Genomic DNA, 27239 nt, shown 5'->3' with positions numbered 1-27239 from the left:
AGCAAGAACCTCTTTCCCACACATCAATTAAACCTTGAGGACTGTTAATGCTCTCCAAATGAATCGAAGAATAATCCTGACATGCTAAATTCACTAACATGGGTATGAACAGAGAATAAGCAGAGGGCGAATAGAATGGGGTAAGTGTTGAAATTCCTGGTCAGTCTAAATCAAATCCAGATTCTGAAAATATGAAACATGAATTTTCTACTATATCTGAGTTCTAGCCGACAAACAAATTTATTAGGAAATAGTCTGTTATAAGCCTTGTCCTGTGACAGGAATTATATGGATCCCAATAGCAGGAGCACTTTGCTCTTTTTTATGAGACCACAGCCCAGTTGAGAAGAAAATTATGCATATGTTAAATAACTAAGGAGACAAACAACATTTACACAGTGTGATATCAGTTTGTTTATAAAAATCACCTTTCTAATGTAATTCATGAAATATTTTTCACCACACAAATGTACATTGCTAACACATAAAACCTACTTCAAACAAACCTTATAAAAATTACATTTCTTTCTCCTGACCTGGTCAAAGGGAAAAACACTGACTAACGCCAACTGAATGTATGTAATTGTCTCCCAGATCTATTTCCACAAGCAATTCCTTTCAGCACCTTCTGTGGACTGGGAGGGGGTTGGTGGTAATTGCTCTGCAGAGTAGCACCATAGCCCTGCAGTCCACTAATGGATTTCAATCTCAGAAACTGCAGTGGGCCAGCATGAGCACAAGCCTTGCGGGGCAGAAGGGTTTCTCCTGGCTCCTAAGAGAACTAGGAAGAGGCTCTTGGAGAAAGGAAAAGGAGTCGGATCAGTGCTGGCACTGGCTTCCAGTTTCTGTAAAAGTTACAAACCCTTTCAAAGGAAAAAGTTCCACCCTTCAGGTCAGAGGAATGAATTACAAACTACCACCTTTACAAGAATGGCATGTCACAGGTATGGAGCAGAGCAGGCCTGTTGCCCAAAAACTTAATTCTTGGTGCAGCACAGTCTCTGAAACATGACCTTGATAATGAACATTTCAAACAATAAGCTTTATTATTAAAACGATCTACTTACAAGGTTTCCATACACATGAAGTTACACTGAGAAGAGACTGGAACCCCTTATAGCCTAAGCCACCAAAGCAGGTTTATAAGATTATGCTGGGGTGGCAGAACAGATCTGAGAGGAAATTAGGAGCTGAGAACGTTAGACACAAGAGCACCACCAAGGATTTCAAGGCCCCATCGGTGTCTGCAGTGCAGAGCAGCTGGTGGTGCCACCTCTTGCTCAGCCCTCAGCAGACACCTGAAGCATGAGTTCATGTGCATGACGTATTCCCCATTGACACAGATTCTGTTGTGAATGCATTTTCAACAAACTGCCGAAAGGAACTCAAAACTCCAAGGGAAGCTCTAGCGCATGTGACTGATGGGGGCTGTGCAATGAGCAACAGCCAAGCTGTTGCCAAGTTCAGTGACAAATAATTTCATCTCTGTTCAAGCAAAACTATATTTCATCATGCTTCCAGCACAAAACATACCCCTGGCAGAAACGTTTCCCAAGGAAGCACATCTGAGAGAGACAGAGTGACGGTCTCCTGAGTGCCGTCCTCCAGCTCATGCCCCGTTTTTATCCCCTCAATCACCACAATCTACACCCAGAGCTCTCAAGGCTTTCTCTAGCCCTTGAATCTTCCCTGAGCTCACCCTGTGCTTCCAGCTGCCTTCAGCATGGCTCAGGGGGCAATCTCAGAACACTGTTTTCACTCACATGGGATCTTACGAGGCCCTCAGACTCGACATAACTTCCAGTGACCTTCTCCTGTCTCCTGCCCTCAGCGGTACTCCAGCGCCCCTCACCACTCGGCTTCACGTCACCCTATGGGCGTTCCTCCTCTTTCCATCACCACATCCTCCTCCGCTCTGCTTTCCTGCTTTCTTCCCCACAAGCCTTTCTGGGAGGCTCTCACCTCCATAACATACTTTAATCAGCTTCTAACCAGCTTGTCTCTGCTTCTCCTCCAGTATCTGATCTGTCGATGCCAGGGTTCTCCTTCTACAACTCCGATCTGGTCCTGCTCTTCTCCAGACCCACAGCTTTAGGGACTCTCCCACTGCCTACCTGAGAATTTTGAAGACTTCCTGTCTGCTAAGGAGCCCCAGGTCCACCCTGCTGGCACCTGGTGCAGAGGAGTGACATGGGAGGCAGGCAAACAGTGGGGAGCATAAGAGGGGGGGACAAAAGAGAGAAGGACGATGCTCCCCCACTCAGCTTCCCTCCTCACCACTAGCATCCCTGCCCAGCTCGATGCCAAAAGGCCCAGAAACACCAGACTCCTTTTCCCTCGTAAGTGTATTTTTGTAAAATAAGATAAAATCTGATTATTTTATGATGTAAATACCCATTTGTGCAACCCAGTGATGATAAAGTTCTCACATATCAGATCAAAACAGATGACAAAACAGAAGCGGTATGGGAGATTAAAGAAAGAACCACCTGTAACACATAGCACACCATTTTATACATGCAACTCAGGCATCCATGGATTGTAATATCCATGGAGGTCCCGGGAGCAGTCCCCCACAGATACAGAGGGAAGGCTGTCCTTGCATCTTCAGGGGGCTGTGCTGCTCAGTAAGCAAGGGAGGAAGAGAGACACTCTGGAGAGAACGGGCAACAGAGAAACCCTGGTTGGACTCAGCAGTAATGGCAGTAGCGAGGTGATGAAAGAAAGAGAAAAGGAAGTGACCCCGGGAAGGAAGACCCATCCCTGAGGATCTGTGCCAGCAGGAAGCTCTGGCCCAACTGGAGTGCCTTTTATGATTTCCTAAGGCCATTTGTCAAGGCCTCTGTCTGGCAACAGTGCAAGCCTGACCCCATGATCCTCCAAGGGAAGTGCTGAGTCTTAGTGCTCTGGGCACTGCAACACAATGGGAAAGACCAGCGATCTCTTCAAGAAAACTGGAGATATCAAGGGAACATTACATGCAAGGATGAGCACGATAAAGGACCTAACAGAAGCCGAAGAGATTAACAAGAGGTAGCAAGAGGACACGGAAGCAACCTAGATGGCCAGTGACAGATGAACAGATTAAGTTGTTGCAGTACATATATACAATGGAAATCAACCCTGAATATTCACTGAAGGACTGAGGCTAAAGCTGAAGCTCCAATACTTTGGCTATCTGATGTGAAAAGCTGACTCACTGAAAAAGACGCTGCTGCTGGGAAAGACTGGAGGGAACAAAGGGAGCAGCAGAGGAAGAGACGGTTAGGTGGCAACACTGACTCAATGGACATGAGCGTGAGCAAACTGCAGGAGATAGTGAAAACGGGGAAGCCTGGTATGCTGCAGTCCATGGCATTGCAAAGACTCGAACGTGACTTAGTGACTACAACTACAGTGCTCTGGGCAGATGTCTCTGTAAGTCTGAGAGGTCTGCAATGTCTAAGGATGCTGTCGTAAGGACACAGGAATGGCAAAAGCCAGTGCACCTCTACCCTTGTCCCTCCAACCATCAAACAGGACACGTTATCATTCCACTCAATCTGCACTAAAAACAAAACAAACCCCTACCTCTCTACAGGCTTCTCCACCTTAATTACAGACAACTCCACCCTTCTAGTTAGAAGTCACCTTTGATCCCCGCCCCCCTTCCTTATGGTCTCTTCACTGTATCCATCCCCAAATCCTATCAGCTCCGCCTTCGAGGCATCTCTCACTTTGGAACACTTCTCACCACCTCTGCTCCGACCACCGCTGCCCTGGCCACAAGATCGCTCACCTAGAGCCAGAGTGGTCTTGCTGACATGGAAGTCAGATCATGGTCTTCCTCTGCTCAAAATCCTCAAATGACTCCCCATCATCCTCGGAATAAAGCCAAAGTCTCTAGAGCGCTGCCGTCTTTTGCTCTCTTTACTCTATTTTGGTCTCTCTGGCCCTGCCTTCAGTGTTCTTGTCCTGGGCCTTGCCCTGACTGTCCCCAGCCCTACAACACTTCCACCCACACTGCACATTGCCTCTTCCCTCACATCAACCTCTTGGAGAGGCCTTTTCCTGACCCATCACTCTATCGCTCACTTCCTACTTTATCTGTGTAAAGTCTTCCACTGTTAACTGAAATCAATCTGTTTACTTATGAAATTGTACTTCCCTCCTGGACATGGGAATAGATATTTCTGCCTGTTTTGTTCCTGGTTACAGACCTCCAAAGAATATCAAGGGAAGATAAGAAAGCCTTCCTCAGTGGACAATGCAAAGAAATAGAGGAAAATAAGACAATGGGAAAGACTAGAGATCTCTTCAAGAAAATTAGAGATACCAAGGGAACATTTCATGCAAAGATGGGCCCAATAAAAGACAGAAACCTTTAGGTTTCTGTTAGGTAATGGACCTAACAGGGGAGAAGATATTAAGAAGAGGTGGCAAGAATACACAGAAGAACTATACAAAAAAGACCTTAATGACCCAGATAACCATGATGATGTGATCACTCACCTAGAGCCAGACATTTTGGAGTGCTAAGTCAAGTGGGCCTTAGGAACCATCACTACAAACAAAGCTAGTGGAGGTGATGGAATTCCAGCTAAGCTATTTCAAATCCTAAAAGATGATGCTATGAAAGTGCTGCACTCAATATGCCAGAAAATATGGAAAACTCAGCAGTGGCCACAGAACTGGAAAAGGTCAATTTTTATTCCAATCCCAAAGAAAGGCAATGCCAAAGTGCCAAACTACCACATTACTGCGTGCTACCACACGCTAGCAAGGTAATGCTCAAAATCTTTCAAGCTAGGCTTCAACAGTATGTGAACCAAGAAGTTCCAGCTGGATTTAGTAAAGGCAGAGGAACCAGAGATCAAATGGCCAACATCTGTTGGATCATAGAAAAAGCAACAGAATTCCAGAAAAACATCTACTCTGTTTCATTGACTACACTAAAGCCTTTGACTGTGTGGATCATAACAAAGAGTGGAAAATTGTTAAAGAGATGGGAATACCAGACCACCTGACCTGTCTCTTGAGAAACCTATATGCAGGTCAGGAAGCAACAGTTAGAACTCGACATGGAACAACAGACTGGTTCCAAATAGGAAAAGGAGTACGTCAAGGCTGTATATTGTCACCCTGCTTATATGCAGAGTACATCATGTGAAATGCCGAGCTGGATGAAACACAAGCTGGAATCAAGACTGCTGGGAGAAATATCAATAACCTCAGATATGCAGATGACACCACCCTTAAGGAAGAAAGCAAAGATGAACTAAAGAACTTCTTGATAAAAGTGAAAGAGGTGGGTGAAAAACCTAGCTTAAATCTCAACATTCAAAAAATGAAGATCATGGCATCCAGTCCCATCAGTTCATGGCAAATAGATGGGGAAACAGATAATCTAGCTTGGGACTTAATGAAGGTGGGGAACACATCTGTCTCCAAGTCAGAGTTCTGTCAGGAAGAGGGTGTGTTCCTGGGGAATTGGGGCAGGCCTGTCCCTGCCTCCCACCCCGAGCCAAGCTGCTGCTGCCCCACCCTGTTTGGAAGGAACTGACAAAAAGCCAGTTTTTAGCATGAATCTCAGGCAACCCCAGCGAGAGGCTGGTGAAATTCCAGGGCATGGAACAAACCAGAACCAAGACAAACTATACAGGACTCTTTCAAACATGATCCCATAACAAACAGAAGATGCACGGCACACACATATATGAAAAAAAAAAACAACCTACAAACTATTTACTGGGCTTAGAAACATCCATCTTTGAAATATTCTGCCAACACAAGCAACAGTCACTTAGCCTGATCTGTGATTCAGAGGTGTCTTGGGAGAAGTGATATCCCAGGTGAGGTTCTGATGGAAAAGGAGTGGCCCTGGAACCTGGCAGAATGACCAGCACAGGGAAGTGGGAAACGGCAAGAGGCAAAGCCAAGGCCAAGACAGTCAGGGCACGTCCAGGACGGAAGCAAAAGTAAGGAGAACACCAACAGACGGGGAGGAACTGAGCAAGCGGGAATTGAGACCCGCAGTCCAGGCAGCAAAGAGGGTCTGGAGCAGAAGGGACTTGTCTCCAGCACTTCAGGAAGAAATGACAGGTCAGGTGACAACGCCAGAATCGACCTTCCCCTGGACAAGCCGGAGTCCACTCCATCCTTAGTGAGTGTCAGGCAAGGAAAAGCGTTAGGGACCTGTTCCCTCCCCCCCAGAAATGTTTCCTGGGCCAGATTTAAAGTTGTTTCCCTAAGAAACCATTGCCACTAAGTCCTCGACACCACAACAGAAACTTCTTCAAGGGGCACAGAGTCAATCTCTACCACATCCGACACCTACAGACCCCAAGAGGATATCTGACACTCAGGTACTTCCCGCCTAGGCCTTCCCATAACACCTATAACCAGATACGCTTATTTTGCTTAACAAAGCAAATTCCTATGACAAAAAGAAAAAGCGGGTAGGAGGTATATGAGAATTGGATTTTATTTTTTTGAGATCACTAATATCATGAATAAAAATACCTGTTCAAACTTCTTAAGAGAAGGTGACTTCTCACAGTATCAGGCTACTAGTTATGCTTATAGAGGAAATTTACCAAACAGGAGAAAGTTGTGAATGCGACAGCTTTCATTATGGGTCCAGGGTATATAGTTACACATTCATTTAAAACTGAATAAAATATTACTGATATCTCTTTTTCACATTTCACATTGAAGATTTGAGAACTAATGGTTACTATTTAATTAAACAGCTACATTTCAAATGCTGGCCCAAGCAAGCCTAAAAGTTTAATTTTTGTTAAAATTCCTGTACTATTCCTAAACTGATGTACTCAGATAGAGATAAGCAGTCTGTTTACACACCTGGAGTAAGCCTTATCTGTAAACAATGGAAATTTTGGAGGACTTAGTATTTCCTTAGGAGAGGGAGTGATGAGTAATAACAAAAACTGAGACCAGCTGATTTCACAGCATTTTTTATACAAACAACTTAGTGATAAATGGAAATTTTTCTTCACCTATGACCCTAATACAAACCTTATGTCAAGTTTCATCATGAAAAATTTTTTGAGAGGTACTCAAAAAAGGTTTGTTTACTCATCCAGTATTTCGTCCTCTCCAAGGATAATAAAATGAGCACCTAATCAGGAAAAGTCAAGGATACAAAGTGAAGTTTTGGGATGCAGGAATGGCAGACTTGAAGTTGATCTTTCCAGTTAGAAGGTGTTAATCTAGCACCATCTCAGAAATTAAGGATGCCAATGAATTTCTCATGGTGCTTAAACATGTCAAAAAAGGTCAAGTTAGGCAGGATAAGGAGAATAAAGGGGGCAGAGGTGATGCAGAAGTTGGTGGTGTTATTATTATTGTATAATAAAGTTCTCAGAGAAGACAAGGATCTGAATTATGGAAGTCATCACTGTGGAGCTGATGTTAAAAATATGACTAAGTGACGGTGCATCCGGAGAGACAGCAAAAAAAAGAAGACTGAGCTCCAGACACTCCATGTTTAGAGGTCAATGATTCCAAACATGGGTTTTATATTATGCAGGTATAGTGAGGGCAACAGGTCAGGAGATGATGGCCGAAGTGATTAGTCAATATGGGGAGAAGTAATATCTAAACAATATTGAATTTTCCAATCCATGAACATGAATAGATCCTCTACTTATTTAATTCCTGATTTTTTACAATCAGGCTTATGAAGTGTGTGATATACACCACTTGCACACTCCTAGACTTGCACCTAATCATTTCACAGGTTCTTTTTTTGTGCCAGTACAGAGAAATGTCATTCTGTACATTGATCTTATAGCCTGTGATCTTGCTAAACCATTTATTAGGTCTAGTGGGTTTCTTGTGGATTCCTTAGAATCTTCTATATATATAATTTATGTTTATAATTAGGTCATCTGCAAAGAAAGATGGCTTTACTTTTTTCCTTCTAATCCATATACTTTTTCCTTCTTTGTCTGGCCTTATTGCACTGGCTCATGTTGGAAACAGTGATAAGAGGCAATACATCAGCCTTGTTCCCAATCTGAGTGGAGAAGGATTCAGTCTTTTACTGTTAAGTATGACATGAGCTATATGTTTTATGTAAGGTTACACCAGATTGAAGAAATTCCCTTACATTCTTAGTTTTCTGAAAATTTTTATCGTGAATGTTGAATTTTTAAAAATGCTTTCATGCATCTGCAGAGTTTGTCACGTATTTTCAGCTTTCTTTTTTGGACTGGATCCGGTGGATTACATTGATTGATTTTTAGATGTTGAATCACCCTCATATTCCTGGGATAAATATCATTTTATGATGCATTATCATTTTTATATATTGCCAGTAATATTTGTTATAGTTTTTATGTTTACACTCAGTTTCCTTTTCTTAACTTTGTCATAATAACACTGGTCTCATAAACGGCCTTCCATTACCTACCTATATGTAGTCACATATCTTATAAGGCTTTGGCACAGTTATTAACACAAACCTGATGGTCAGTAAATGTTGTTAAGTAAGCCACTCAGTGGAGAGTGTTTGTGACAAGGGGGTGTCTTTTCTGAGACTATTTCCTGTCCCTTTTCCTTACCTGAAAACTAAGAGAAGCAAATTCAGTTATCCAGAAAATCCCTTTCCAGATATAAATGTCTATGAAGCTAAATTTACAGAATTTCAGAAGTGTCAGCCAAGCATGACAGGTATGATGCTCAATAAAATCTTTATGTCCTGATAAAATTAATCTGGCTTCTTTATGTAGTATTTTGAGACTGTGATTTAATTAACCTTCACATTCCCTATCACTTGACGGAGCTCTTTCTGTAGGACCAACATCATAGAACAGCAGATTTCAACCTCAGTGTGCCTCAGCCTCTTGTTGAAAAAAAATACTGATACCTGTGTCTTATCTCTCTATCCCAACCTTGATTCAGTAGTCTCAGGTTATAACCGTTTAATTTTTAAGGTATTATGGTTGCAAACCGTGGTTCACTTTCTGCCTTCAGTTCACGTTGCTGCTACCAAGTACAGATGCCTGCCCTCTCAAGTTACACGATATTAATAGTTCCTCATCTGTAAAATCAGAACAGCTCCAAACTACTGTTGTCAGCATTAAATGAATCACGTGTAAAATGCTCAGAATGTGGTAAGTGCATTTAAGTGTTAACTATTACTGCTATTTTATTATTATTGCCACTGCTAGGGTAGGGTAGGCCAAGCCATTTGTTTTCCATTTTTAAGTAGTTGTGTACTCAGTTGCTCAGTTGTGTCTGACTGTTTGTGACCCCATGGACTATAGCTCACCAGACTCCTCTGTCCGTGGCATTCTCCAGGCAAGAATGCTGGACTGGGTTGCCATTCCCTTCTTCAGGGGATCTTTTTGACCCAGGGGTCGAACTGACATCTCCTGTGGCTCCTGCACGGTAGGCAGATTCTTTACCACTGAACCACCTGGGAAGCCCATTTCACTAGAATGGGGGGTCCCCTTTAACAGAGAAATAGATCAAAGACACATAACTTCTGCTGAGCAAATATATGACCAAAATGTTACTGTGAATTCAAGTAAATTGTACTTATTTCAGCAGCACCTATACACAGTTAAGTCATTCTCTTTATTCAATACAAAGATAATGCTTGGCTTCCCTGTATATTTTCAGACCCCTGTAACCAATCTGAGCCTGCTCCCCACCCCTCTAAGGTTCTGAGTTCCACTGGTTTTGACCTACTGCTCTAGACGAACCAGCTGCCTTGTATTGTCTCAACATGCCACCCATCTTCTTGACTTCCCACCCGTCTGCTTTCCTATTTAAAGCATGGAGTCATGAATGTCAACAAAATCCTCTTACCCCACTGGGCTGAGCTTTCCTTACAGGCAGTTAGTGAGGAACCAAAGGTGCCATCCAGTTAAGTGCTCTGCTCTTTAACAGGAACAACAATGAACAGGCATCATTTTTTAACAGGAGAGAGGAAGATCAGGGAGAGAGAGCAGAGGGCAGGTGAATGAATGCAGGTCTGCGGGCCTCAGCAGCACCAGAATGCCAGCACACATCCAGGAGGGCACGTTGGCCAGGACCACGGGGCGCGGATCAAGCCCAGAGAGATGGACCCAATGATGCCAGGCCCTGGCTCCACAGTAACAGCTCACCCCAGTTACACTCCAGGGTCACTAGGAAAGATCAGTGGGCATGGGAAAGGGCCACCCTGACAAGAGAGCCCAGGGTCAGGGGCCCACACCACCCACCATGTCCCGAAAGGCTATCTTGCTGAAGAGCAAGGAGAGGGCACAGAGGGACAACCATTTTAGCAAGCTATGGTCAGGAGCTAACCAAAGAAATTTTTAAATTCCCTTACTAGAAAATTTTACTCGATGAGGCTAAAATAATGGGGCTTTTCTTTTCCTTCTTTCTGGTGATCCAGCAGGACAGGACTCATGTGGACAGCCAACAACGGACCGCTTGCTGCTGCTGCTGCTAAGTCACTTCAGTTGTGTCCGACTCTGTGCGACCCCATAGACGGCAGCCCACCAGGCTCCCCCGTCTCTGGGATTCTCCAGGCAAGAACACTGGAGTGGGTTGCCATTTCCTTCTCCAATGCATGAAAGTGAAAAGCGAAAGTGAAGTCACTCAGTCATGTCCGACTCTTGGTGACCCCATGGACTGCAGCCTACCAGGCTCCTCCATCCATGGGATTTTCCAGGCAAGAGTACTGGAGTGGGGTGCCATTGCCGCTTAGAGAAAAATAAAGTTACATTTACATTTTTCTTTACCTGACTGAGTGCAGCATGAGTTAAATTTTAGCAATCCTCTATGGCTCTTTTAACAGCAGCGTAAATGTTAACTGCCCTGTAATTGGCAGAATACAGTTTTATGTATCAAGGTTCACAGACTCAGTTATTCAGAGCACCACCACTCCCACCCCTGGGCAAGCTGGGAGGGCTGTAACACAGGTGGTTGAATGAAGACAGCCAAGTTCCCACACAGCCTAAATCATCCGAGTCAGTGTTAAGAGAGAAACATGTCTTACTCGTCCTGAAGGAATTATTAGGCTGCCTTTCCCCGCACTGCAAGTTCAGTATTCCTGACCCCGTACCCCCCACTTCTCCTCCTCCCACACCAAGGAAAAAGAGTTAGAAAAAAACACATTCTGGATGACTTGATTTGGCTTTCAGTTTGAATGCTGCTGCTGCTGCTGCTGCTAGGTCGCTTCAGTCGTGTCCGACTCTGTGCGAGCCCATAGACGACAGCCCACCGGGCTCCTTCATCCCTGGGAATCTCCAGGCAAGAACACTGGAGTGGGCTGCCATTTCCTTCTCCAATGCATGGAAGTGGAAAGTGAAAGTGAAGTTGCTCAGTCATGTCCAACTCATAGCGACTCCACGGACTGCAGCCCCCAGGCTCCTCTGTCCAAGGGATTTCCCAGGCAAGAGTACTTGAGTGGGGTGCCATTGCCTCCTCCGTCATTTTGAATAAGTTACCACAATTGTTCCTTCTTCCTCCAGAGATTACCCTTAACGACCAATGCACTCACTTCTTTCAAATGATCTACTCAGCTTAGATGTAAAAATTATTTTGTATAGAAGATGAATTTTGTTTCTTCACATTCGCCTAAGAACCTGCAATAGTTCCATTTTCCTTCCAGATTTAAACATTTTATTTTAAATGGAAAAAAAATCTATTTCTTTTTTTTTTTCTTAAACGCATCCTTAAAGAAAAGAATTGTATTTACATAGGGACAGGAGGCAGTTTCCTCACAGTGTTAAAGGGATTAAAGAGAAGACAGCAAATACAGGAACCCCAGTGTGGAACTGTACAGGCAGAACTTTGCAGCCTTCAGATATCGAAAAGGTTATTAAAAGAACCATACAACTGGGTTTTCAGCTTGCAAACAGACAGTGTAAGTTAATGAGTCAAGAGGACTTTAGAGGGCATTTCATTAGAATGGGTAAAAATGCATGGATAATATAGTGGAATGGATACCATAGGACTAAGAATGACATAGAGGAATGGAAAAAAAATTTTTCATACAAACAGCAAGAGCAGTAAATTACTAAAAGTGAGGGCTTCCCTGTTGGCTCAGATGGTAACAATGAATGAATGAATCTGCTTACAATGTGGGAGACTCAGCTTCGATCCCTGGGTCGAGAAGACCCCCTGGAGAAGGGCATGGCAACCCACTCCAGTATTCCTGCCTGGAGAATTCCAGAGCGGGCATGGTGGGCCACAGTCCATGGAGTCGCAGAGAGTCGGACACGACCGAGCGACTGACACACACACTGCACTCCACAGGCTGCCACAGACTGCAGACATCACGGAAGCTCTGCAGTCAAGGCAGGACTTGGGCTCCCCCTTGAGGGGTGGGAAGAACCCAACCAGACAAGGAAAGAGCAGACCTTCACAAGGACACGAGGGAATAAACAGCTGTGGGATTCAGGCTACGGTGAATGGAGATCACCACACTGGAGCAGAAGTTATGATGGGATCATATGCACTGGACCTTAGGAAGGGCTGTGGCAACCTAACTGGAAGAGGATGATGTCCCCTGGACACCTTCCTTTTCTCTGACCACAGTTGATTCCAAGTCTGGATAACCTAATTTTTGATTAGATTAAAAAATCTGGCCCAAAACATTTTACCAGAGCTTAGAAGTTTGCTTATAACTCAAGTACAGAGAAACAAACAAAGAAAAAGATATATTCTCTCCAGAAGAGACTTGCAGTAGGTTTAGCAATTTTATCTTTTCATAGTTTGTACTTATAATATGGGATTAAACAGGTCTATAGCTCCCCGCTGCCGATTTTCCCAGAGGAACTACCACTCCCAAATGTACTCGATCACATCAAGGGGAAAAGAATGTGCTGGCAGGGCACGCTACGGCGACTGTCAGCTCCACGGGCATGGCACTGCGCACGGCGACTGGAGCGACAGGAGACTGCAAGTAATATGCAGTTAATATCAGGAACCAGACTTTTTCAAATAGGCTCATTTTTAGAACCTGCAGCAGACTTAGGGTTTCCCTGTAACAAGGTCCTCTCACTGGCATTCCAATCTGCCTCCTCAGTAGGGGAGAAAGGAGTGGAGCTAGCCATGAGGACTGCTTGCAAGTTGACTGCAGACCCCCTCATGCCCCCATCACTCTGGGCACACCCATCAGGACTGCACACACTTCCAAGTTCAGGACAGGAAATGGTTAAGCAGAGCTGCCAGAGAATGCCAGTCTATGGAGTCACAGGAAGTCACAGCCACCTCTAGCTTAATGCGACTCTTTCTTAGAAAGCTTTTTAAAATTTATTGAAATGCTCCTTGACTTTTCCTGGGAAACTTCTGGCCTATGTTAAAAGCATATTACATTAAGGAACTTTTTCCGTACTTAGTCGAATGATGCGTTCTATTTGAATTTGCTTTACCATGGCAAGGTCCTCTATGAACAGTGGTGGTGCCAGGGGCACTGAATTCATAACCATTTCAGAGTCAGTCTAACATGTTTATAGCTTCTGATTATCACATCTCAGAAGGGAAGCAAGGATGACCCCCATAACTCCTAGGCACACACTCTAGCAGGTGTTAAAAGCACAGGTGTGAGAGCCAGACAGACATGGGACACGCCACACACCACGTGTGTGACCTTAGATAGGTTACCTGATCTGTATGCCTCAGTTTCCTCACTTTAAAATAATAGAAACTGTTTTACACAACTCATCTGAAGATGAAATAACAAACATAAAGCATGTAGCAAAGGGCATTCTCTACAGTCAACCTACTAGTGTCTTCTTCTGACACTTCTCTCTTTTCTAAAAGCCTGTATTAACTGTTCAATACTGTGTTTTTTTAAACTAGAGTAATTCATCTTTGCTATGAACCTATTTATCTTACCCATGAAGCAAGGATAATACCACTTGCCCTCTAATCTCAATGTATTCTAGAAACAGAATATACAAAAGTTACTAACTAAAAATTTTAATCTGCAATTGATTATACTAAAATAAGCTTGTCACGAATGCTGTGCATAAACAAAGGCATGTCAGATTCATCATATCATGACTCAAGTCCTGTGCCCAAACCTCTTCTAATGAATTCATTTTAATTCATTTTAATCATATAGTGACTCGGCGTCTTCATGTGATAATGACTCATGGGTTTTAATTTGCCAAATGTTGCTTCTGGATTATTTGCAGAAATGTCTGTTGAGCTTTTTCTTAGGAAAGTCATGACTTAGCTAGAGAATTAGATGCCGGTTATTATTTTATTCCAAGTTCAGCTAAATCAAGTTTATTCCCAATTTGGATCATCTACTCATATAGTGATTAAATTAGAAGCAGTATGGTGCAGCTGGTGGGGCGTGGACTTCTGGGGTTTGAACACCAGTTCAGTCATGTATTAGCTGGACTGAATTTTCAGCATTTTACCTTTCTGAACCTACATCTGAGAAATGGGAAGAAAACAGTTACTTTTTAAAGGAGATGGTCTTAAAAAGCAGAGCACCGTCCCCAGACACAGGGATGGTTCTCGAAGCGAGAATACTTTTGCCACGGAACAAAACCGCATCCACTTACAGTTCACAGACGCCAGCTCGACTGGGAACGAGAGGCACGAGCTGCAGTAAGAGTCTGACACCGTTCTGCCACTCCTCTTCTCTCTCAAACTCACAGTACAAGTAGCTACACTCGTCAGATGAGAACTGGTAGAAAGCACAGGTGTCCTGAAAGTACAAATGCTGGTCCACTGTTGGAAACAAACAAGGTGTGGATCAGTTCTGTAGAGTATGTTATTTAGAGAGTCAGCATACAAGTAATGGAGAAGGCACTGGCACCCCGCTCCAGTACTCTCGCCTGGAAAATCCCAGGGACGGAGGAGCCTGGTGGGCTGCCGTCAATGGGGTCGCACAGAGTCGGACACGACTGAAGCGACTTAGCAGCAGCAGCAGCAGCAGCAAGCCAAGTAATAAATCGAAAGACCTAGGAATTACTAGGGAGAAGCTAGGGATAGAACCATAATTAAGTCACGATGCTCACGATCGCATTGAATGAAAAAGGACTTACTGACCAACCTATTTTTATTATTTGAAACTTTGGCCAGCACATTCACGTGGATTTTACAACTCTTCTGCTTCAAAGGACAGGTGAAATCAATAGCAATTCCAAGGGAGTAGAAGAAATTTCTTTCTTTTTTTTTAATGTCCCAAAGCAGTTCATTTAATTACTTTAATGGTACACAAATACAAAACTACGCCAAGTTTTAGATCAGCAGTTCTCAGCCAGGGGCAACGGTTCCCCACCCTGAGGACATTTAACAACGCTGGTGACATTCTGAGTTGCCACAACTAGGGGGTGCTAGGGATGCTACTAACCATCCTATCTTTTACAAGACAGCCCCTGACAACTAAGAATCATCTGGCAGAAAATACCAATACTACCAAGGCTGGGAAACCCTACTTTAAAAGAAATCAAGAAGCGGAGACATTTCCTAAAAATATTAACGTAAAATGTTTTGCAAACCAGAAACCTGAACCTCACGAGCAAGCTGATAATTATAATCCTTAAAGGCAGTTAACTGCTTTTCTAAACAAGAGCTGCTGCTGCTAAGGTGCTTCAGTCGTGTCTGACTCTGTGCGACCCCAGAGACGGCAGCCCACCAGGCTCCTCTGTCCCTGGGATTCTCCAGGCAAGAACACTGGACTGGGTTGCCATTTCCTTCTCCAATGCATGAAAGTGAAAAGTGAAAGTGAAGTCGCTCAGTCATGTCCAACCCTCAGGGACCCCATGGACTGCAGCCCACCAGGCTCCTCGGTCCATGGGATTTTCCAGGCAAGAGTACTGGAGTGGGTTGCCATTGCCTTCTCTGCTAAATAAGAGAATCAGGTGCTAAGTGTGACCAACTAAGATGACACCCACATCCCCACCTGTACCACTTTCCCACAGTGGGACTTGGGTATGCCTTTCTGAACCTTATTTTGTTCTCTGACCTTCAATATTTATAACCTAGAGAAGAAAAGAGCTTCCCAGTGACCCAGCACCCGTGTGGCAGAGCTAAATAAAGAATCCAAGCTGCTTGATTTATAATTCTTCAATTCCCTGGGACTCAACAAAGAAAAGAGATATTCACCATCTATTTTAGTGTCTGTGCTAAGTCGCTTCAGTGGCATCTGACTCTTTGTGACCCCATGGACTGTAGACCGCCAGGCTCCTCTGTCCATGAGATTCTGCAGACAAGAATACTGGAGTGGGCTGCCATTTCCTTCTCCAATTTTAGTGTCTAGTTAACATCAATTTTCTAGTTAACATCACCTGTTCTAGTTAAACTGTGTATTTTCATAGATCATATTTCATAGATCAATTTTCATAAACCGTGTTTGATTCCTTATACAATTAAAATGGCAAACACCTTCTATTCATACAGTCAGTTTCTGATGATTATTCTAAGTACAAGACAAATCACACATTTAGAGCAACTAAATATGTCCATTGATCTTTTTTAAAAATTGTAAGCATCATTTTGATTAGATAAGAGATGAGGTAAGGGAAAGATTCTTACAGGTTGTAGTCAATAAATCAGCAAATACCAAAAGGCATGAGAAATAACAAAAGATGACCTGTCACTTTCATTTATAAGAGAACATAAATATTTACCAGCAAAAACAACTTCCATCTAGATTATAATATCATCTAGAAAATCAAACACATTTTGGTCGAGCAGCTTAACAGCTTCAGGATTCTGTGCCTTCAGAGCACGCAATACTAACCTGATGACAGAATCCCCATGTCCAGCAGGAGCTGCCAGACCCCTATGGCCATAGATCTGCACTGGACGAAAGGACAGTGTTCTAGAAGCCAGTCGACCAGTTCTGACCCGACGCAGCTTCTCCTAGACAAAAGCAAAGCCATTCACAGTAAGACATGGTTGCCACCCATTTGCCAAAAAAAAAAAAAAAAAATTTAATTTAATACCATCCCTTTCACGTTCTTTTTAGACAAGCAACTCAAGAATAAATGACATGCACTTCTTATTCATGTTTCAGATTTCAGCTCAAATATCACTTCCTTACAGAAGCTTAGAATCATATCCTCTTATACTCTTTCTTTACATCCCCTAACATTTACCAATTATACATCTTTCCAAATGAGTAATACCTGCTTTCTTCCCTTGAGAATTATTTTCAGTAGAACAGGGACTATGTGTATGTAACTCCTGACTAAACCCCAACATCAGAACAGTCCAGGAACACAGCAAATCCTCTGAATACATACATTTGAATAAACGAAGGAATATATTTAGCAGTCCTTTACTGAAAGACAATGTTTCTGCCTTGATAAGATAAGTGGTGATCAACTTTGGTGCAACCATTTACACATTTTTATCTCGTCTCTTTGAGAACAAGATAATTCTAAGATTAGACAAAGTTACACCACAGTGAGGGGTATAATGTTTTGTTTTCTACTTTTCAAACAGAGATTAAACCTAATATTTGTCTCAAAGAACAATAAATTTGACTGTTAATATAGTCTAAGCAATCCACCAAGCAGCCTGGATCATAAACCCACAAACCTGGATGACGGATTCTGCTAACCACCTGAAGAAATACTTTCTATAATCCGTCTTAAAATACACAGCTGTATTCAAAGAATGCCCTAATCTGGGTATTACAAGCAGTATTTTCATGCCTACCTTTCCCTGTTTATCAGCCTCAGATGAAAAACCCAATAAAGAAAACTTTCTGAAATAAGGTTAATTATGCAGAAATTTCATTGAAACCCACTCTCCCATATGAAAAAAGTCACACCAAAATGTTCTTTTCAAACACCTGCATCATGAAAATGACTATCTTTCTCCTATATTTTTTAAGGATCAAAAAATGCCAACATATATTTGTATTTCTAGAACAGAAAAATATTGCGTTTTATGACTGGCATAATCACAAATACCTAGAAATCACCCAGTAGCCAACAGAATGAAGAAATGCCCTGAGACACTTTATTTTCTTGGATGATGGAAAAATAAGGTAGTAAACATTTCTGCTAAGATATCCGAAGAACCATTCTAGCTTTAGTTAAAATATCACTTTCTTGGGTAACGATGTGAAAGATACTCTGAGATCATTAAGGCAATTCTAAGTTGCACCAACTGTACAAATCCAGTTGCAGGTCAGCAGTAAGACAAAAGAAAGATTAATGGTCAAATGGATTTTTTTTAAACAATACAAGAAAACAGATTGCAACAAAACAGGCAATTAGACCAAACCGTCAATATTAACTTCTAATTCTACAGGACACCTTTCATTAGTAAATGCTCAAAGTGTTAATTCCTCAACACCTCTATCAATTAGCCAGCATCTTTGGGCTTGTAAAGCACTTTTATCATCTTAATCTTCATTCTCAGAACAATACATATGGCTCCTCAGCCTGTTCTCTGTTTGACACCACCTGGAACGTGGCAGGATACAACAAAACATTTACTAAACAAACTAAACTTTCAAATTGCAAACGGTGACTAGACAGACGTACTGGCTTGTTTCCTCCCAGGTGATCAGGAAGACGTTTCTCAGAGCAGGGCTTCCCATGACTGTGTTGAGTGGGCGTCATCTGGGAGACCTTGTTAACATGAGGATTCCAGTGCAGTGTGGCTGGCTACAGTCTCAGAGACCTCACGTCTAATGGGCTGCCAGGCGAGGCCAGTGACCCAGCCCTACCTTCTCAACGGGAAAGACTTGCTCTGTCTCGAAGGCGGGGAGGAGAGCATGGTGGACAGGACTGAGTCGATGTGCTCAAACATGGTATAGCCATGACTACAGTCATGTGTAGGTATTACTTAATAATCAAGCTCCCACTCTCAGAGTAAGCTACTGTTTCAGTTGCCCACAATCTCCTTCTACCCCCACCTGCAATTTATCATATTGTGTTTCAAATCGCTTTCGAAAATCCATTTGTACCAGGGAAAACATCATTGGGATAAAGATAAACACTATCACTAATACCACCAATTCACCAACTCAATGGACATGAGTTTGTGCAAACTCTGGGAGATAGTGAAGGACAGGGAAGGCTGATGTGCTGCCATCCACAGGGCCACAGAGTCACACCTGACTTGGCAACTGAACAGTATCACCAAAGCAAACAAAATGAGGTGAGCGGCCACAGCAGTTCACCAACAACCTCCTTGACTTGCGGCCCAGGTCAGCAACGATCCACTTTAAATCCCTGAATTGACAGGACTGGAAGGAGGGTGGTGGAGAAATCAGAGATGCCTGGAAGGGAGGAGTATGAACACCCACAGCAGTTCTTCTCCCCACGTATCTTCAGTCTTGTACTGAATCCAGAAGTTGTTCTGAGTACACAGAGATCTCACCAATGCAGCAATGCTAGATAGGAACATTATGATATGGAGGCGATGGCTCCAAGGTCAATGTGATTGCCACAGCAAAATAAGAATTTTACTAATCTCTGAAGGTGAACACTTGGTTTTTCCTGGCCGCTTTCCGTCTCCAGTTACAGCTTTAGTCATCAGTTCATAGCAGTACAGGCAGACCCTCATCTCATTCAATGGGACAGTGGTATTTAGAGACTTACATGAAGGCTCAAAAACGTAGTATGATTTTTCCTACAGTACCAAATGAATGGAAAACATATCAAAACTGTGAAAGTAATTCTCATGTGGTACTCTGCCTCAATTTCCTACCAGACAAATGAAAATGGCTCAGCCTAGGCTATCATATTAGCACTTTGTCTCTAAACCCAGAGCATTAGTCAGTCCTTAGACTATAGACCCACACTCTCGCCACATTCTACTCTCAATAAACTCAAAGTATGCTCTTGCTTGGATGGATGGTTCTTTTCCATGAACCTGATTAATGTACATCTTCCAATTCTTTTTCAGTCTATATCCAATCAGGAACAAAACTGAGAGCAAGGACCAGTCCTATACACAGCCTTATACAGGAGCGAAAATGAATCCTATGAGTCTGCTCACAACTAGGCCCAAAGACTGACATAGGCAGACCTCGTTTTATTGCACTTTCCTTTGCTGTACTTCACAGATATTATGTTTACAGACTGAAGGCTTGCGGCAAGCTGAATGTAGCAGGTCTATCAGCGCCACTTTTGCAATGGCATTGGCTCACTTTGTGTGTCTGTTTTTGGTACTTCTCTCAACATTTCAAACCCTTCACTAACAAAAAGATGATGACTTGCTGAAGACTCAAATGATGGTTAGCAAGTTTTAACAATAAAGTATTTTTTAACTTAAGGGGCGAATATTATTTTTAGATGTAACGCAATTGCACACTTAATAGACTACAGTATAATAACTGTTACATGCATGGGGAAACACAATAATCCATGTGACCCACTTTATTGTGCTACTCATTGCCCTGGGGTAGTCTGGAACCAAACCCACAGTATCTCTGAGGTATGCTTGCACAGGCAGTTTTCGTTTTTAAGAAAAAACAAAATTAGACTTGTCTACAGTTGATACTATCATCTATCAAAGAAAAAAATAGAGATTTTACATGAAGTAATGCAACGATACTCATAGCTCCTATCCCAGCCTGTTGCAACTACTTGACCTGGGCCCTAAGCTAGTGATTTTCAGACTTAGGGGCTTGAATTCGTTATGGGAGGAAGTGGGTAGAGTGATCTTGGAGCTTTTTAAAGAGATTCACAATTCCATATACACAAAAGCACTGTTTCTCAACAGAATAAATCATGTCTAACCTATGTGGAAGGTGTCAAAACCTACATAAATACTAGTAAGATTAATTAAACATGGGATTTTGAAGTGCTAATTCATTGTAGTTCTCTCATCTCCATATGTAGTTGCTCAGTGGTGCCTAAGATTACAGATCCCGCCAAGTTTTTGATTAGAAACAAGTGATCTAGAGAGATGTTATGGGGAGGGAGGTGGGAGGAGGGTTCATGTTTGGGAACGCACGTATACCCGTGGTGGATTTATGTCAATGTATGGCAAAACCAATACAGTATTGTAAAGTAAAATAAAGTAAAAAAAAAAAAAAAGAAAGAAACAAGTTGTCAGCGTGGGACAGTTACTGATAGGGATGGGACACGAAGACATCATCTGGGGTGTGAAAACCTCCTAGATCTTGCTGTAGGTAACAGTCATATAGGTATGTGTAATAATTAAACATTCATCCAGCTGTACCCTTAGATTTGTGCATTTTACTGTATGTAAACTATGCCTCAATAGAAAATGGGGGATCTTCTTACTCAAACAAGTTAGGAAGCACTCTCCCCCCAAATCTAGGCCATGATGAAATTTTTCCCATCTGTGGCAAGTGGAAAAAAAAGAAAATACCATAAGGAGATGGTGATAAAGCTAAACTTAGTTAACTCAAAGAAACGTCTTTATTCTGAGAATCTTTCCTAGTTTTTTTTGGCATCATTTGTTCTGAGTATTCTTTCCTATTCTTCATGGTATTGTAATCTCATTTCTGTAAGAACAAATAAGGATAATAAACGATAGTGGTTCTTTCTCTGTTTATTTTTGTAGTTTTAGTATTGTTTGCTGTGGTTTAATACCTTTACTTGGAAAAATATTCACAAAAAGCTGGGCATTCACTTTTGTTATTTCTTTAAATGGCTCCATGAAATGAAGACATGTGCCCTGAACTTTCTCCATGACCATCTTCTTGACCCAGATGTACTTTAAGCGGACCATATGCCCATCCGTTTACTCTAACACCTCCACCCTTATTCACCTGCCAAGGCAAAGAAGTGCCATCCCTGCGCCCACCTGTCCCTCCCCACCCCGAAGCTCCTGAAGGGGCAGCTCACTCGCACCTAGAGAGTCAAGAGTAGTGGCCCTCTCCCCCAGGGACCTCCAAAGGACCCTCACATAGCTCTGATAGAAGGGACCTGTATTTACAGGAGGCCCAACACAGCACACGCCCAATAAAAACATTATATAACATCACGTCTTTGAGGAAGCAGAGCAGACTCTCAGGAGCCCGTGCACACCTGCAGCTGAGCATTCCTCGCCTGCTCTTCAGACCAGGAGTCCAGCTGTCCAACACGCGGCTCGTTAATTAAGAGAGAAGTCACCGCCAATCTCCCAAGCAGACACTTCAAACCCAGCAACCCTCCTACTCCTCATAATAGCCCGTCTGTCTGTGATCAAGGTTATGACTTTAACACATTTTCAATTTTTTTTTTTTTTTTTCCCTCAAGGAGAATTTCTGACAGGGTGTTAGGAAACTGTGTTACCTATAAAACCCCTTGAGGTTCGCTCTGTCCTTTATCAGGTCAGCTGCCTGAACGATGATAATATTCCGCAACGCTCTTCCTGCACAAGAAGAATTCTCCCCATAAATCTATATAGAAAAGACAAAAGATTCACTGAGAATGCAGAACAATAAAGTGACAATTTATGAGCTGCCGATGACACACTACACAGAACAATTATGGCCAAGTCCCTAAGCTTAAAACACTTGTATCTTACCATACATAGCTAAGATAATAGCTATGTAACTACCTATTCTAGTTGTTTTTGCTATTGGACCATTTAGGCTATTAGGCTATAATAACTACTTTCCAAATGCTAAATTGCTTTAACTGTAAATAATTTCCTTTTACACAAAATTTCCAGGGCAAAATACCCGTTTGTTTTTTTTTCTTTATATACAGTGTTTCTATCAATACAGCAAACATATAAACATCTTGGAAGATGGGAAAATTAAGTTTTCTCCTATCTAGTGAGCGTCTCGCACCATGATATAATTTGATAGCAGGCTGCTGTCTGCTTTGCTTTTAAGCCTCACTCAACTGCAGAGTTCATAGTTAATTCCAAGCATCCTGGGTTCATCTACTTCATGACTGCATCTAGCAGATAAAATTTTCATATAACTTCTTTTTTTAGTCTTCTGATTTGCCTGTATGCATCTCTGATTCTTGGAGGATAAAGGAGGGTATCCCTTAGATCTGGAGAGGTCTATGTCCCACTTTATAAACTACCTCCTTTCTCTGTAACTGGCTACTTCATCCACAGGGCAATGTTGCCTCACAAAGGAAATGAAACGAACTCTCTTCCTGAGTAAAGGCTCATGAAAAGGAAGATATATTGAGGGTGCATGCTTACATCTGCTCACTTGTTTCTTGCTGAACTCTTTTTGCACCCACACAGTTTTGACAGAATATTTTTATCTTTTCCCAAGGCAAACAAATGATAATATATTGACTATAACTTAATCCTGAACACTTTAATCCCATCCTTATACTCCCTTAATTTTCATAGTATCACCTCCTAAACACAACCTAATGAGAAGATGAGAAAGACAGGAAATGATTTTATTTTTAACACGCTAAACCCATTAAAAAGAAAACAACACTTAAGCCAGACAACAGAAAGTACTACCTGAGTAGTCCTGACTAGTTCATTCACTCAGTCATTCAAAAACACGGAGCAGCGATCAGCCCCACTCTGGGTGCTGGGGACACAGCAGTGGACAAGACCAAAGGTTCTATCCTCACAAAGCTCACAGTCTCCTGTCTTTCTAAAATACACAACCCTGTCAGCTGATTTTTTAACAACACAATGAAGGCAGCCCCACCTTGTCTCAGTGAGTATCGGGGGATATTCTACTATTAGATACCTATAAATAATCCCCCTTTTCACACAGTTTTCAGAGTAAAACATCCCCTGTTTTTTAAATACAGCATTTCTATCATTCAGCAAATAGAAAATATTTCTATTATATACGAACTCTACCATATTCATAACACATTCATGTAAAGGACTTGGAAAATGGGGGAATTTTTTTTTAATTATTTAGTGAACATCTTTCTGCATGACAGTTATCAGAACATTCCAAACACCTTTGGCCATGTCATTCCACGTGAAGGAGACAGCGTGATCAGGAGCAAAGGGCAGATTTCTAACTAGCAAGTACTACACCAGGATTTGTGAACTACTGTCTCACAAATGCAGTAAGGCAGAAAAGAATCATACCTGGGATGGAGTATGTTCGAGGTATGGATTGGAAATTCTTCTTGATAGAGTCTATTTGGAAGGAAAGAAAAGGGAAAAATTAGAACCAGTTTTTTGGTACCACTGTACCATTAAGGACACAATACATGCAACCGTGGGAACTCCAGCAATTGTCCGAGCCAAAAAATGTCAATGGCCACAGAGGATTAACATCCTTATTCTCATTCGAGGTAAGTATCTGGTCAACATTCACTCCAATGGGACAGGATATTCTATCGGAATGGCTTCCACAGCTTTAAAAACTGCAACAGAACAACGGATGTTTGTGTCTATGTCGCTTTATTCTCAACATGATTTTGATACCACTTCTCCTTTCCCTTCCATTTCGCCTTTCATCTAATTTCAGCTCTCATCCGTGCACCCCTGGACTGCTGTTTCAGCCTCTCAATGGATTTCCCCAGGCTCCCGTCACACCCTCTCAGGCCATCCTGCAAACCTCAAGTGGACAAAAGTCCCTGTGTAGCCCCCTCAACTGAGGGTGGGTCTCTCCTTGCTTATAGGAGTCAATGAAAAACCCCTGCCTGCCCTTCTGGGCCCACCAGAGTTGGCCTCCAGCAGACTTCTAGTATTCTCCCTCTACCTCCTCACGTGGCTTCTGTGATTCAACATGAAATCCACTTATCAGGAAAACCTACAACACATACCTGCCTCTGCTCATACCCTTCTCCACATCAGAAAGCCCTCACCTTCCCTGACACGGCCCTGAACCCCAGTGAAGCCCAGGTCTGTGCAGTCACCTGCTGGGTGAGGCTCTGTCCCCCTCCACTGGGATTTGTCCCTCTTTGGAGCTCCTTGTTTCTGACTAGTTCTGGGGCAGCTCCCGGGTGCTCTGCCTTACTGTCTGTCCTTCCACACGCGCATTGGCCCAACTAATCCATAAGCTCCTTGAGGGAGAGCTGGCAGCTTATCCGCCTTTGCTTTCACAGGCTTTAGCACACAGCTGTGCACAAAAGTGTTGAATTTTTCTATTATTACAGATTATTTATATCTCTGTATCAATTGAGTATTTGCTGAATGATTTGAATTGTAGGAGCTAATTTTTCCTACCTAACAATCCAGTAAGCGGCACCATCACCCACATGTGTTTAAGCACAATAGAAAACTATTATGTTTTCCTGTTGCGGTTTAGGAAAAAGAACAGAGAAACGAACATTTACTGAGCTTCCAACCCTATGTTTAAAAGTTCTTTACACTTCTATTCTGAAGCTTGCTATCTTTTGAGATCCCATAGTTTTTTGTCTGCCGCCTCCACTTCTTAGACTCACTTACAAAACATTCCCTGCCACTCAGGGCCTTCCAGCCTCTGAACCTTCTATCAGACTTTGTGGCAGAATTTCCATTTTCCCTCTGGCCCACGCCACACAGCTCCCATATTACTTATCTTCTAATTAAACTGAAATAAATATATGGACTCTATATCCAGAAGTGTCAGCTGGTACTCTGCCAAAGACTTGCAATGGCTCCCCACCCTCCACCTTAGAAATCGTTTCAGTCAGTTCAGTTCAGTGGCTTAGACATGTCCGACTCTCTGCGACCCCATGGACTGCAGCCCACCAGGGTTCCCTGTCCATCACCAGTTCCTGGAGATTGCTCAAACTCATGTCCATCGAGTGGGTGCTGCCCAACAATCCAGAAATTGTTTAAGATAGGCCATTTTTAATTTTTTAAAGAATGATTTATTTATTTTGGGCCGTGCTCGTTCTTCATTGTTGTGAGGGTTTTTCTCTAGCTGCAGCAAGCGGGGGCTACTGTTTAGTTGTGTGCGTGGGTTTCTCATTTCAGTGGCTTCTCTTGTTGCAGAACGGAAGCTCTAGGGTGTGCACGGTTCAGTAGTTGCGGCTCCCGGGCTCTAGAGCACAGGCTTAGTTGCTTCGGGGTATATGGGATCTTCCCGCATACCAGGGATCAAACCTGTGTCTTCTGCATTAGTAAGTGGATTCTTTAGCACTGAACCACTCAGGGAAGCCCCAGACAGGCCATTTTTAATTATCGTGTATTAAAATATCCACTCACCCCTTCTGGTCTAGTCTATACACATTCTCAACAGGCCCTTCCTAGGCCTTTTGTCATCTGAGCCTAGGCATTTGTACTCACTTACTGAAATACTGAACAGTGTAAAACTTGCATCTACACCAGATTTATAATTTGAAGATGAATCATCATGATAAGTGATTTTTTCCCCCTAAACAGCCTTTTAAAAGTCAATATGGCAGGCCATAACTGACGATCTTTATTACTCATCTAATTGCCTAAACTAGCTCAGAAAAGCAACTACGTCACATAATCCAGTTAGAAAGAAGGCTTCCAGGTAGAAACAAGCTCTGAAGAATTAGGTGGGGGCACTTTCACAAAAGAAAGCAAACGGCTTCCTCTCTCTCTGCTGCCAGCCCCAATCTGGCTGTATTGACACTAGTGTTATACTTGCACAATTCCATTTCACAGAAACTTCCCCTGTGGGTGGCTTGTTACAAATGATTGGTAAGGTGAGTCAATAAAGCCATGGGATCCTTCCATGCCAACTAGACAGCAGTGTTAGATGAGCTCCCAGCCCACAGGGAATCGATCAGGAACTGCCTTTGACAGCACACAATACCTAGATTTGTTGTCAGAAGCGCCTCAGAAGCCTGCTCTCGACTCGTCCCCAGGGAGCTGTTTCCTAAACGCTCCAGACAGCAGCTCTCAAACAGTGCCAGAAAGGACTGATTTGTTCAACTAAAAATAACTACCATAAGCCTGTCCTTTTTTTTCGTTTGTTTTGAGACCACTTTATGACTAAAAATTGCAAGTGCCAAAGACTTATTAAAAAAGAACATGGAGGAACTGACCATCCATCAGCCCATTTTTCACAGACCTTGAGAGAGGACTGTCATGGAATTTAACTGGGAGAATGCCAGGGGCCAACTTACAGGACTCTGAGAATCACTGCTGTAAAGCACCTCACAAACTTTCCCCCCTCAGCCCTTCCCTGGAAGAGCAGCGCAAGCAACACTGACGATGCGCCTTCTCCGCTCAACCCTCTTTCCATGATATCCAGTACTCAGCTGTTTCCATTCCATCCTGGACTCCCTCCGTTTTGTTTCTCCTCTCAGCATTTCTGAGCTTCATCTCACCACTCCTGTGGCGACTAACTTTCCTTACACTCCTTATGAAGCACCTATTGAGCTCCTATTCTGGCAACATGGGAGCTCCAGAAACAGACATGTGAATAAGATACCATCCTCTAACTTAGAAATCAATTTACTGAAAGACAGGATCTAAAGAACACTTTAAACCCATAAGAG

At 42.7% G+C, this 27239-nt stretch overlaps 1 protein-coding gene across 2 annotated transcripts in view; it reads right to left on the bottom strand.

The window, feature by feature from the left end:
* RAPGEF5 (Rap guanine nucleotide exchange factor 5) overlaps positions 1 to 27239 on the bottom strand; it is a 233107-nt gene that overhangs the window by 166969 nt on the left and 38899 nt on the right. For both annotated transcript variants that reach the window (XM_018047330.1, XM_018047329.1), the window contains exons 2-5: positions 23920 to 23970; positions 22179 to 22285; positions 16709 to 16830; positions 14523 to 14691 (exon numbers count right to left, since the gene is read on the bottom strand). In XM_018047330.1, coding sequence (XP_017902819.1) covers positions 14523 to 14691; positions 16709 to 16830; positions 22179 to 22285; positions 23920 to 23970 — 449 coding nt within the window. The remainder of the gene's footprint in view (positions 1 to 14522; positions 14692 to 16708; positions 16831 to 22178; positions 22286 to 23919; positions 23971 to 27239) is intronic.

The sequence above is a fragment of the Capra hircus genome, chromosome 4 (genome assembly GCF_001704415.2).
Source record: "Capra hircus breed San Clemente chromosome 4, ASM170441v1, whole genome shotgun sequence".
Taxonomy (NCBI): Eukaryota; Metazoa; Chordata; class Mammalia; order Artiodactyla; family Bovidae; genus Capra; species Capra hircus.
Note: the sequence above shows the minus strand (reverse complement) of the source record. Positions and strands in the feature narration are given on the sequence as shown.